Consider the following 12,966-nt stretch of genomic DNA (forward strand, 5'->3'; position numbering starts at 1 on the left):
ATTAGCATATCTAGGTTACTGTAACACTTATAGCTAATCATGAACTAACTAGGCTCAAAAGATTCGTCTCGCGATTTCCATACAAATTGTGCAATTATTTTTTTAATTTATATTTAATGCTTCATGCATGTGTTCAAATATTCGATGTGACGTTTTTAGACAAAATTTTTTTTGACTAAATAAGGCCTTATTATCCCTCCGTTCCGAAACGGTGAAATGTAGGATGTTGTCTAACATTTGGTATCACATTGTATCGTTCGTTTTATTTATTAAAAGAATAATTTAAATATGTAAAATGATAAGTTATGATTGGAATATGACGCCGCAGCTGCTACAGCAACAATAGTACAATACAAGCATAGCCAATTGGTTGGATCGTAGGGACGGTGATTTACTTCACGGGTGAGCTAGGTCTCTCGTTCAAATCTAGGATGGCCCAGCGCCGCAGCAAATATCCTCCAAACAGATCCATTATAGATTTTTTTATGATAAAACACGTCACAACAAAATTAAAAAAATTAATAAGATGAACGATGATGAAATGTTACGCGGCGTCATATAAACTTGAGTGTTTTGATTCATACAAGCTTAATGGCGAGGAATTTAGGATTATGCCTAAAAAAAGATAAGCTCCACCAAAATATCAATGCATAAATGGGCTTCCTCAAAAGATAAGCATTTTTGAGTCTCGACACGGTCTACAAGATATTACTTTGACCAATAATATCTACAAAAGTAAAATATTTCAAATAAAAAAAGTTGCATATTATGATAGTTCATTTAATGATAAATATAGTAACATCAAATTTATATGATTAATCTTTTTAGACTTTTTGCTATTAATAGTCAAAATTTAAAAAGTTTGACTTTACACTATTCTAAAAATGCTTATATCTTAAGATAGAGGGAATAGCATATAATGCAATACCATTTTAGGATGGAAACTGTCCTCATCATCCTCAACTCTATCATCTTCCCTAATGGTTGGAGAGAATCTGAGGAGTGCGCGAGCCAAATCGAGATGGACGACCAAGATGGCTAGTTGGAGCTGCTGACCCTTTCCAATTAAACCCTATACCACATGTTATAAGGGTGGTCCTCCCCGTACTAACCGGCAATAAGTTATCGAGGCTAGGGTTTTCATGGGAGTGGCGGTAACTAACTTAGGGATCAACAGCGGCTCGATACATCTTGCTAACTGCAACACATGATGGATGGCACCGGTGTGGTGAGCATGCAAGCATAGGACACTAGTGGTGGAGGCCTAGCGACGACGCCTAGCTCGCTCAAGGCTCTTGTGCTCCTCCTTCCTCTTCCTGTCCCGTGCAACTTCAGCAGGGCTAAGGTGGAGGCTTACCCGTAGTGCACGGTTGCCGCCGCTTCTTCAACAATACAAATGGTACTGGAGGGAGGAAGAATAAAAGCCCATGAGTATTTCTTCCAGGGAGTTCACCTAATCCTGGAGGCTGTATGTTGTAAAAACTTTGTTTTTTCTCCCCCCTAAATTGAAATTGACAGAGCTCCTGTTCTTTTCCCTCGAAAAAAAAGAGCCCACGAGCAAGTTCATCCGGAATGATATTTTGATACAGACACCGCGATTGAAAGTGGTAATTTAACCAAACATATTTGTGCGATAGCATTTCGATGATTTCGCTGGCTCCACCACTTATACCAGTACTGTGGCATATATCACCCGGCTTCGAGTGATCACCGGAATGGAACCCAACCTTGGTAAGCTAGTGTACATAGACCACCCGACACACACACGTCCATCGCCGGCATAGTTAGCTGGCGAGACCTGACCAACCTGTACATAGGAATGCAACACGACAACGCTACATGATGCAAGCAATTCGCTAGCTAGCCTAGTATTCCCTTCCCTCCTTGCCGCCTCTGCTGCTGCTGCTGCTCGCGCGTAGCTTTCATGGCGTAATCAGCAGCAGCAGCATCAAAACTCTTTTGATTTCTCAGCTCACATGCGTGCCGCTCGTTTCTGCAGTAAGCAGCCAGCCAGGCAACCTTAATTATAAAACTTAAACCGATGCGTTTAATAATACAACGAAATGGACGGACGTTGTTTAATTAAGGGTTGGTTTGGTTTCTGGTCTAAATAGATATTACCAAATTTATCAATGCTAAATTTTGATAAGTTTTGACATGACTAATTTTAGTAAGGTAAAGTTATGTTTGGATTAAAACCAAAATAGCCTAAACTCACTATTAAAATGGCCTATTTTTTAGGCATGCTAAAATTTGGCTTCAAACCAAGTAGACACTAAACACTATTAAAATTATCAAATATTGGTAAGACTAATTTAGATATCAAACCAAACCAGCCCTAAGTTTTAAAGTGAGATGGCGATTTGTTTATATATGCAGTGTATTTGTGGTTGTGTGCCGTAATGAACCTCTCGTCCTGGTAAACTACGCCTTCTGTAGGCTGTATCATATGTTTTGTGGTATAGTAATCACACTGAATATGATAGACTGTCTTGTGTAGTTGAGTCACTGTCCTGCTGTACTCTCAGTACCGAATTGTTATCATAAAGGACATAAACAGAGTCCAAATTGGGTCTTAAGAGCATTGTACTAAAATATTTGTGGATATGTTATCCATGTAGGCCGAGTCCAGGGTGCATGAACTTGGATGATGAGAAGCACCTAGTTCTTAACCTGTAAACTCTGAAAGTGATACCCTTTTCCCTATTAGTATGTCAAAGCATGGCCACATAATAATTGTATGACAGCAATAGCAATGAGAAAACATTAGAGAAGAGAAATTACATCATCACCAAAAAAAAAAACTCTGTACTTATATATTCCAATCTTAATGATTGTTCAGACAAACCCCTAGAAGGGGAAAAAAAACATCCACCACAAGAGGGACTACCGTCCACAGCTTGGTGAAAAACCTTGTCTAAACTGTTCCCTACAAACAAACTCAATCCCAATTTCAAACTGGTGTCTTCATCTACCATCTAAACCAGCAATAAAATATATTTTTTAAAAGAAGTTTTTAAAATAAAAGAAAAGAAAAAAAAGGAAAAAAACAAGAACAAATTCGTTCTTGTGGTTGTAGAGTCACATAGCACGGCTGATGAGGCCACACACGACGACCAATCCCAAGACGAGGAGGTGATCCGCACCCGGGCCCACTGTCAGCGTCAGCACGTCCTCACCGAGCACCACCCCCGACGCCGTCTGCTTCCTCGCCACCTCCGCCACCACCTCGCCGTCGCCGCCGCCGCCGCCGCCGCCGCCGCGGCTGATCCTGTACTCCGATTTGCTCGGGCACCCGTCGATCCTGTACGCCATCCCGACGCCGCCATGCAGCGTCACGGTGGCCATGGCTCCTCCTGGACCTCGGCCCCTCTGCACTCTGAACCACGGCGTCGTCACCGTCGCCGTCGTCGTCTCCTTCTCGCCGCCGTGGTGCCGGCTCGCCTCCCATCTCTTCATCATCCCGAAGCTCTGCACGCACAACAATGGCGATCGATTGGCTAAGCGAATCAGGCTAAAAACATATCACTAGCAAGTTTACGATAATCTAGGAGATAATCTGGAAAAGTTGGGTTTCCTAGCTCGTAACTTTTAGTTTATTTTCTAGATTCTAAAATTACAGCTTCTTATTATCTGAACTAAAAGCAAAGCTATATTGTTTAGGGAACTTTTAATTCTAAAAGAAGCTGTAGCAGCTAAAATCTCTCATGAACAGCCTCATATATCGATTGGTACCTTGGTTTGGATTCCGATGAGGGTGGTGCCGGCGGTGTCCATGAAGAAGACGTCGCGGCTGCCCCTGCAGCCGTAGTTGTCGACGCGGAAGGCGACGCGGCCGTCGGAGCCGTACACCGTGCAGCCATGGCCGTTGAACACCAGCGACTTCATCCACACCGTGTACACCGCCTGCTTCCCCTGCACACCGCCGCCGCCGCCGTCGCCATGGTGCCACTCCGCCGACGGCGAGGCTGCCGGAAGGGGCTGGATCTTGGCCATTGCCGGGATCGATCGAGAAGATGATTGCTCGGCTGCTGCTGCGGCAGCAATGAGATGGTTAGGGAGGATGGATGGTGTCAGTGGCTGTGGCCTCGCGTATTTAAAGGTGGTTGTGTTCTAATTTTTTTTTAAAATCTGTTTTTTGGAGGATTAAATTAAATTTGGGTACGCACTCGTATGTGTCACGCGATATGATAGAATAAAGTGTTAATGCTAAATTTGTTTATGCTCGATCTAGCTTTGGACTAGTCACTCACTATTCTCCGTAGACTGTACTATTAATTGAGCGATTAGCATCACATTTTTGCCTAGTGCACTCTTGCTCAGACTAATTTCATGTTTGTGGTTTCTTTAGAGCAAAGGATTTTTAAAATATATTAGAACTTTTTACTTAATCTCTATAAAAAAAATCCTGTAATATTCTATTGGGGCCCTTGTGGGTACTAGTTTCAAAAAGATAGCTTAAATGTAATATTAGTTAACATAAACCTAAATCGTGCATACCAACTAACAAAGGTAACAAATAATTCTAAAAAAAATTGTGTCTGTTCCAATAATATTATACTCATGTGTAAAGTTTTAATCTCAAGTTCATTATATTTTAGTTTTAAAAAATAAAAAATATGATAGTTTTAAGAGTATAAATATGGTAGAATTCTATCTTTTTCCCTATATATGATAAGTTTGAACATGAGACTTTTTTTACACATAGTTGTAATATAAAAAGGTACATATGAACTTTTTTTCAATATCTTTTTTGAATATTTATTAGTTAATTTCAACAATATGTAGTGCACGTGAAGACCTATATGCATATGATATGTTCCCCTATTTAACTGAACAAATCATGGGGTACAAATTAGAAGCACACGGTTGTGCTTACAGAGGTAAATACTACTCCTGGCTACTAGTATGTGCAAGATTTGGAAAAGGTAGTTAACAGGTTACAGCTCAGTGTGTGGACGTGTGCTTTGACAGGCGTGTTCACATGCGCTCCGAAAGCTAGGGAGAAAAGGTTTGAAGTGTAAATGAATCCATAAAAATGAAAGCAAGTTCTTCTGTTGAATTTTCCACACAAATATACAAGTACGTAGTGCTCCTTCAATCAAGGACGATCTGCTCTCATAATTTAGCAGCAGAAGTTGCTGAGAAGATGATAATTAACACTGTTGCATAGTACAGAGAGCTTGAACTTCCATCTCATCGAAATGTGTAGCATTTTTTTAGAACAAAGGTCATCACTCGAAATGTGTAACATGTGCGATCGAACTGATCACATCGATCGTAACTGCAGATTGTTCTATTAATTTGGTGACAATATATAAACCAGGATAAGTACCCAGACCTAAGTAAAGCTTAATTTTCTCTCATCTTTCATGGACTCGTCTGGGAGGCCGATTTAATTTCTATTGTTGTTCCAACTTTCTCTGATGTCATCAACAGTCTCAGTGTCTCACCTTCTCATCCTACTTTGCTTACGAAGATCACTTATCCACACATGACAGAGTACCATAAAATTAATCACTAAAGTTTTCCTAATCTTGCCTACAATGCATGCACTTGTTTAATTTGTCAGGTTTTTATTTTGTTAGGTTTCAAGAGCTTCCTGCTTTTTGGGAAATGTCTAATCCTGGTGATGGCATAAAATGGACATACATGCCGATCATTAGTAGTATTGAATTAAGCAAATCATCTTCTATTTTAATTTTCATTAGTAGTATGGACAAGATGCTCACAAGGTACAGCACTAAACAAAGCAAGGGCTGCCAAAAAACTGGGAGTCTTGTGCAGTTTACCAAGCTAATAATGAGCATAAATTATTTGGTAGATATGGTAGCACCCTGAGATGTGCCATTGAACTTTGGAAGACTTTGAATTATTTTGTTCCAAGGCACAAAACCCATGCTTACATAATACAGTACTAATATAATTTATATGGGACAGATCGAATCTTTCTGGGAAATGAAATTCAGCAAGCGAAGATGGGATTTAATATTAGCTAATCAGCAAAGAAAACCAAACCTTTGCTGACCGAACCTTACGCTTTTTCTCCAAACTTCTCTCGCGCAAACTAAAAGAAATTAAAAGAAAATGACACCTTAACGTTTGGATTAGTACAGTACGTAATGCCATTGTTTGCATATTATAAAATTGTTTAATAGTGATAGTTTTTAAGGCTTGTTTGGAATGTTGGAGTTTCAAATGAGTTCTGTGATGCCTTAAACATAACAAGTGTCTGACTGAAATTGTTTTTATACCCTGCGACTTTAACATGCTATTAATCAGATCAATGTAAATTGATGGATAGCTGTTGGTGAAAAATTAAAGGAATAAAGGATCATTTTTCATGTACAGATTCCATGGTTGCTCTTCAGACAGTTGGTCAAATAACAATTTTGTGTAACTGCTTGTAGGAACATTCTGGTCTTATTTTAACTAGGGCTGTGTTTAGTTCAGTACAAAGTTTGGATTTTGGTTGAAATTGAAGATGATGTGACTGAAAAGTTGTGTGTGTATGACAGGTTGATGTGATGGAAAATGATTGAAGTTTGGATCTAAACTTTGGATCTAAACACAGCCTAGTACTACTAGTAAAGAGGGCAGCATTTTGAAAGAAGAAAAAAATAAAGGCATATCCATGGAGTGATCACTTTTCAAAAAGAAGAAATTCACCTGTCCAATGTCTTGCATGATGCACAGTTATTCTCCTGTAGTAGTACTAAATTGCAAAGCTACAATATTCTCCCTTTCTCATAGAAGTGTAAAGCTACTAACACATATAGAGCGATCACATGAAGAAATCGAAGTTTGAGAGGGCTAAAGCAATGTGTATCTTGTGCAGAGCATGAACAATTGTTTTCTGGATACTTCCTCTGAAAGACTGAAACCTGAAATAGAACAAGTGACCAACCTCTGAAAGACAGATCTAGAACAAGTGACCAACCACAAGTCAAGAAAAGTTAGCAACCACACTGTTTTCTGGATACTCCCTCTGAAAGACTGAAACCTGAAATACAGATCCTCTCATTCAGGGCCCGTCTAGTTTCCAAAAAGTTTTTCGCAAAAACATCATATTGAATCTTTGGACACATACATGGAGTATTAAATACAAATAAAAAGAAAAACTAATTGCACAGTTATGGGGGAAATAGCGAGACGAATCTTTTGAGCCTAATTAGTCCGTGATTAGCCATAAGTGCTACAGTAACCCACGTGTGCTAATGACAGCTTAATTAGGTTCAAAAGATTCGTCTCGCGGTTTCCCGGCGAGTTCTGAAATTAGTTTTTTCATTCGAGTCTGAAAACCCCTTCCGACATCCGATCAAACGTCCGATGTGACACCAAAAAATTTTCTTTTCCCCAACTAAACACACCCTCAGACACACTACTACAAAAGCCATAAAAGACACTGTTTTTCTGATATAAATTATAATTTTTCACGTTTGAGCAGTTCGCCTGAATCGATACACGCAAAGAAAAGAGCACACCACGCTTGAAAAGGATTCAGGTAGTATATTATACTACACATATACACACATGGAAATCCACGTGATATATGTACAAATGTAGAGAATGTATTATAGTACTACACATGTAGCATCCACTTCAAAAGCCAACAAAAGAGGGGCTAGTACACTACCAGTACAGTATCTGATCCCTGGCTAGCTAAACAAATCTTGCTCATAAAACCCTTGTGAACATTGCATGCAGAATAATCAATCTAATTCTAAGAAAAACAGATATCTTTGACACAAAAGTGAGCATTATTGCAGTCACCAGACCATGCAACGCACATTGCTGAACTGCATGAGCCATGGCTATATATATATATGCATCTAATGTATTAATTCATCTGAGCCATTGCAAATCTGCAAATCTGAACCTGAACCTGATCAACCTGAACTCATCAGCCATCGCCTCATTTCGTCAGGAAATGGCCATTGCTCCTCCTAGGATCCAGCCGGTCTCTGCACACCTGCACTCCTCTGCTAGCCCTAAGGATTCAGATCATCAGGAGAAGAAGCAGGTTTGTTACACGGTGTGGATGAAATCGCTGGTGTTCAACGGCCGCGGATGCACGGTGTACGGCCAGGACGGCCGCGCCGCCTACCGCGTCGACAACTACGCCTGCAGGCGCAGCCGCGAGGTGTTCGTCATGGACAGCGGCGGCAAGACGCTCTTGAAGCTACTCAAGAAGGTACATTGAAGATGTGAAATTGACGGCCTCGTCTTTTCGCTTATGCTTAAACTTATCAGCCAAGATTTGAATTTTCAACCTTAAATTTGAAGCTGATTTTGAGGTTTTCTTATCGAAGTTTATTTTTCAGCCTTTACTTTTAGTTCGCTAAGAACACGTACATAAAAGTTTTATTCACAAATTAATTATTGTTTGCAAATATATCGTTTGGTTGCTGATAAAACTTCTCATAGGAAATTACAGCATTGGTAGTAACATAACATATTAACATTTGTGTCCTGTGAATCTGAAAAAAAAATTGCAGAATTTTGGAGTGTTCAAGACATGGCAAGGCTACTCCTGCTGCAACAACAATAATGGCGATGCTGCTGCAACCATGGAAGATCAGCCATGGTTCAGGGTGCAGAAGGAGTACAAGATTCTGAAGAAGGAAGGGCGATACAATGTCAGAGCCGTGGTCGAGGTTGCTCTGAGCGGAGAGGTGTACAGGATCATCGACGGCGCGTCACATAAATCGGAGTATAGAATCGTTGGCGCAGGAGGCGAGGTTCTTGCGGAGATCAGGAGGAAGCAGACGGACGCAGGGGTTGTGCTGGGAGACGATGTTCTGACACTGACAGTGGGCCCCACCGCGGATCGGCTTCTTGTCGTAGGGCTCATGGTCGTCTGTGGCCTCCTTGACCGCTGCATCTGATTATACTATACACACTGGAAGAAAATTGCTCACTAACCCATACAAAAATATGTGGTCAAATTTGCGTTAATTAAATTTGAAATTGATGACTGAAGGATAAAGTAGTCTTTGTGAGGGAGAAAGGAGGTGCTACTCTCGCCTTTTCAGTTTGTGTTTTTTTTTACTTCAGTTGTTGGGTTTTCTATGTACTTTAGAGTTTAAGAAGATTCAGAGTGTTGTTTCCACTTTCTCCCATGCTTATTTGTTCCCACTAGGATTGATAAAGTTAAATTACAATATCTGAATGCCAAATGCCTCCAGTCTGCAGAAAGATGGATAAGTTAACTAGTACTACGTTCCTAGTTAAAACTTTTCATCAAGGATAAAGATATGAAGTGGGTGTTTGGTTCATGGCCATACTTTTCCACACCAGGCTGCTAAAGTTTGTTAGGTATGTGTTTGATTTACTGTCACAGTTATGGCTTGCCACACTTTTTTAATAGCACGTCCTATATATCATAGACTTAATTCTCTTGCCAACTTTGCCATACTTTATGGCTAGCAATTTGTTCACCACACTTTTGTAGCTGCAACAACAATAATGGCGATGCCGCTGCAACCATGGAAGATCAGCCATGGTTCAGGGTGCAGAAGGAGTACAAGATTTTGAAGAAGGAAGGGCGATACAATGTCAGAGCTGCGGTCGAGGTTGCTCTGACCGGAGAGGTGTACAGGATCATCGACGGCGCGTCACACAAGTTGGAGTACAGAATCATCAGCGCAGGAGGTGAGGTTCTTGCGGAGATCAGGAGGAAGCAGACGGACACAGGGGTTGTTCTCAGAGACGACGTTCTGAGCCTGACAGTGGGCCCCACTGCGGATCGGCTGCTAGTTGTAGGGCTCATGGTCGTCTGCGGCCTCCTTGACCGCTGCATCTGATTATATACGCGGCTACATCCATTTCAAAATATATTAGTGTCTAATTATATATATATTGTATATCTAAATATAGCTAAAAAAATGTTGGGCCTGTTTGGCAAGGTGGGACTGCAACTGCGGCTGCTGCAGGCCCTGCTATCTTAGAGCTTGCCGGACTATTCGAAACATGCCCACTACATTTTAGGTCAGAAGAAGGAGTGTTTACTCACTAACCCTAAAAGATTATACGTTGTCAAATTTGCATTGAATAAATTTGAAATTTAACATTTTTAGCAACTGATTTTGGTCGCTGATAAAACTTCTCATAGGAAATTGCAGCATTGGTAGTAAGTAGTAACATCTGTGTCCTGTGATCTGTAAAAAAAATGCAGCATTTTGGGGTGTTCAAGACATGACAAGGCTACTTTTCTTTTTTTTTTAACGTGGGGTGTCCGAAATTTTTTTTTTACCGTGGACTAGGATGGATGTCCTAGGCGATCATGCCACCCAATGACAGTAGGTTTTATGACTCCATAGCCCTCTCTGGATGCTGAAGGAAGGGGATAGAGGCCATGGCGACACCACCCTTTAAGAAGCGTGTTCTTCGTGACCCGATCTTTTATCAAAAAATAGAACGGGTGAACTTCTAAAAAGGAATGATTATCATAGAGAAAGCGATGAACTGAAACAAGATTTTTTTTTCTTTTTTTGCCTTTGGAACATGTAGAATATTTTTGAAGAATAACTTGTGATTACTAGAGGCATATATATGAACAATTGAATGGCCAGTGTGATCAATATCCATACCTGATTCACTTGCCGTATGGACTTGATCCTTGTCGTTATACTTGTCACGAACCGTCAACTTCTCTATCTCACGGTGATGTGGTCCGTTGCACCGGTATCAATGTATCAGTTGATGTCAACCCCATACAAGTTGGAGACGGCAGCAACACTTCTCTCGGTTGGAACGAACTCTTGTCAAACCTGTACCAACAATCAAAGACAGTGTGGACTGTTTTTCTGCAAAGTTGACAAAGAGGATGTTTGTTGTTGGCGTTGCATGTACGGCCTCCAAAGCCTCCAGTGTTGTTGCGACCATGGCCTCTGCCGCGACCACGACCACCACCATCTGCGGCTGTCCTGCCACCTCGATTGAAGTTGAAGCAACCACCGTTGCGTTCACTGCGCTTGGCGATGTTGGCCAAAGAGTTCACCACCTCTTGTCACAGCTTCATTCATCCGGTTCTCGAACCTTTGGAGCTGCGCGTAAACCTCCTAGACAGGAACAAGATGTGCTTTCCCGACACTTCTGCAACAGTTGATAAGTTGAGAACTTGAGTTAGTACTTCCTTTGAAAAAGAAGAAACGATGTACTACCTCGTTCTAAATAAGTGGTCGCTTTGATTTTTTACTTGCAACGTTTAACCATTCGTCTTATTTGAAAAATTAGTGCAAATATAAAAGGATAAGTCATACTTGAATTACTTTTCATAATAAAGTAAGTCACAAACAAAATAAATAATAATTTCATACTTTTTTGAATAAGACGAATGATTAAACGTTACGAACAAGAACTTAAAGCGACAAGTATTTTAGGATATCGGAGAACTTTTTGATCTGAAGCAATCCACGCTTCATAGGCTAGATTTGGTTGCACGATGGTCTTGCCATCTTTCTCAGAGGAGCTGAATTCAGCATCTGGGGCCTTGCTTGCGTTGGTCAGGTATCCTTCCAGCCGAGCACCATGGACGGGAGGGACAACTTGTGCCTTGTAGACAAGATAGTTCCCCTTTTCAATTTTTCTGCGATGACATGGCCAGCAAGAGAGTTCACAGCGACATTGGAAGAGCTCGCCATGTTTGCTACTTGTGATTTTAGTGGAGTTGCGGTTCTGATCGTCTATATGAATACTGACTCTTGTTTGCTGCGCTCACAGCGTTTCGGGGGTGGTGTGCTCGCTTCCGGCGCTATCCACGTCGACGCGGAGCGTTAGAGCGGCTGGTTTTGCTGCGCCTCCGTTCGCCTCTTTCTAGCCGTTGGATCGTGGATGGACGGCGCCTATTTGATGTGGCGTTTGGCCCTTCCTTTAACCGTGTTGATGGGCTTGCAAACAGGAGATCGACACGTTAGTCTACACACCTATGCGTGCCTATGCGTGTGTTCGTTTCTTTCTGGCCGTTGGATCGCGGATGGGCCGTGCTTATTTGATGTGGCGTTTGGGCCTTGGTTTAACCGTGCTGAGGCGTTTGCGAACAGGAGATTGACACGTTGGTCTACGTGCCTATGCGTGTGTTCATGCGTGGACATCTCCTATGGTCCATAACTCTATGCCAATGTGGCTCTAACTGAATGGGTCCAGTGCACTCGGTGTTGGCTGTTTTGGCCAATCGGTGTTGTGTGTTAGGGCGGACATGCATGCGAGGTTGGAGCAGTGGAGTGTCAGGGCGGACATGCATGCGAGGTTGGAGCAGTGGACCAGTAGAGATGGCTTTCGTGAGCGTGGTGCACATGATCTGTGTCAATGGCAGGCGGGCCCTCGCCACAGTTCTTTGTGGGCCACCATCGTGCGCTCTTCCTGCCGTAATGGTAGTGGAGATACGGGATCCTAGGGTAAAACTTGTGTATGGGATGTGTCCATGGACCAGTGTGCTTGCTACGGGCACTGGGATGTGGGGCTTGGCCAATGTGTCTGTGGTGCGCCGGGAGTTTTCTCGAGCTGCGTGTGCTCCTGCTATGTACGACGGAACGTGGCACGGTCAGTGTGTGGTTTGTTGCGTGCACTCGGGTGCACTCGGTTCACGGATATTGGCTCGTTGCTGGGTGGGCCATACAGCTGGTTGGATAGCGCTTGTGGTGTGGGCAGGGTTTACACAGATACGGGTCGAGGTATAGGCTGAACTGTTCATGTTTAACGCCGGTGAAAGAGGAACACTTTCCCTGTGCTTGCTGCAAGGTTTTCTGCTCCCTCGCCTTCTACTCCTTGCCATTCGCTGTTCCTCTTCTCCTTCGGTGTGTTCGTCGACATGCTTTGCTGAGCGATAATGGCGAACGCAAGGTTTGTACGGATGAATTACTTACCGATGGTTTGCTTGGGGGTTTCCATAGATCCTGAGCGAATTGCATGTATTTTGTAGGTGATTTGAGAAGGGCTTTGCTGCTGTGATTGGTTGTTCTTGGT

The 12,966-nt window shown here is 42.1% G+C and overlaps 3 protein-coding genes across 3 annotated transcripts; 2 read left to right on the forward strand and 1 right to left on the reverse strand.

Moving 5' to 3' along the window:
• Positions 1-2,788: 2,788 nt before the first annotated feature.
• LOC107276721 (protein LURP-one-related 11) lies at positions 2,789-4,091 on the reverse strand. The gene is made up of 2 exons (XM_015779500.3): positions 3,736-4,091; positions 2,789-3,471 (listed from the first exon to the last, which is right to left on the reverse strand). Exons 1-2 carry the CDS (start codon positions 3,994-3,996, stop codon positions 3,082-3,084), a joined length of 651 nt encoding a protein of 216 aa, XP_015634986.1. The 5' UTR covers positions 3,997-4,091; the 3' UTR covers positions 2,789-3,081.
• A 3,744-nt stretch (positions 4,092-7,835) lies between these two features.
• On the forward strand, positions 7,836-9,112 carry LOC107278086 (protein LURP-one-related 3). Its single transcript, XM_015784689.2, has 2 exons — positions 7,836-8,194; positions 8,499-9,112. The coding sequence occupies exons 1-2, from the start codon at positions 7,931-7,933 to the stop codon at positions 8,886-8,888; spliced, it is 654 nt and encodes a 217-aa protein (XP_015640175.1). The 5' UTR covers positions 7,836-7,930; the 3' UTR covers positions 8,889-9,112.
• Positions 9,113-9,488: 376 nt separating this feature from the next.
• LOC107275521 (protein LURP-one-related 4) lies at positions 9,489-9,806 on the forward strand. The gene has a single exon (XM_015784700.1). It carries the CDS (start codon positions 9,489-9,491, stop codon positions 9,804-9,806), a length of 318 nt encoding a protein of 105 aa, XP_015640186.1.
• Positions 9,807-12,966: the final 3,160 nt, after the last annotated feature.

The sequence above is a fragment of the Oryza sativa genome, chromosome 1, assembly GCF_034140825.1.
Source record: "Oryza sativa Japonica Group chromosome 1, ASM3414082v1".
NCBI lineage: Eukaryota > Viridiplantae > Streptophyta > Magnoliopsida > Poales > Poaceae > Oryza > Oryza sativa.

Excerpts from the sequence above, each read along its gene's own strand:
- LOC107275521 (XM_015784700.1), top strand. The coding sequence starts at position 9,489 with ATGGAAGATCAGCCATGGTTCAGGGTGCAGAAGGAGTACAAGATTTTG.
- LOC107276721 (XM_015779500.3), bottom strand. The coding sequence starts at position 3,996 with ATGGCCAAGATCCAGCCCCTTCCGGCAGCCTCGCCGTCGGCGGAGTGG. Across the intron at positions 3,472-3,735 it reads TCATCGGAATCCAAACCAAG|AGCTTCGGGATGATGAAGAG; the intron begins GTACCAATCGAT and ends TTGTGCGTGCAG.
- LOC107278086 (XM_015784689.2), top strand. The coding sequence starts at position 7,931 with ATGGCCATTGCTCCTCCTAGGATCCAGCCGGTCTCTGCACACCTGCAC. Across the intron at positions 8,195-8,498 it reads TCTTGAAGCTACTCAAGAAG|AATTTTGGAGTGTTCAAGAC; the intron begins GTACATTGAAGA and ends AAAAAATTGCAG.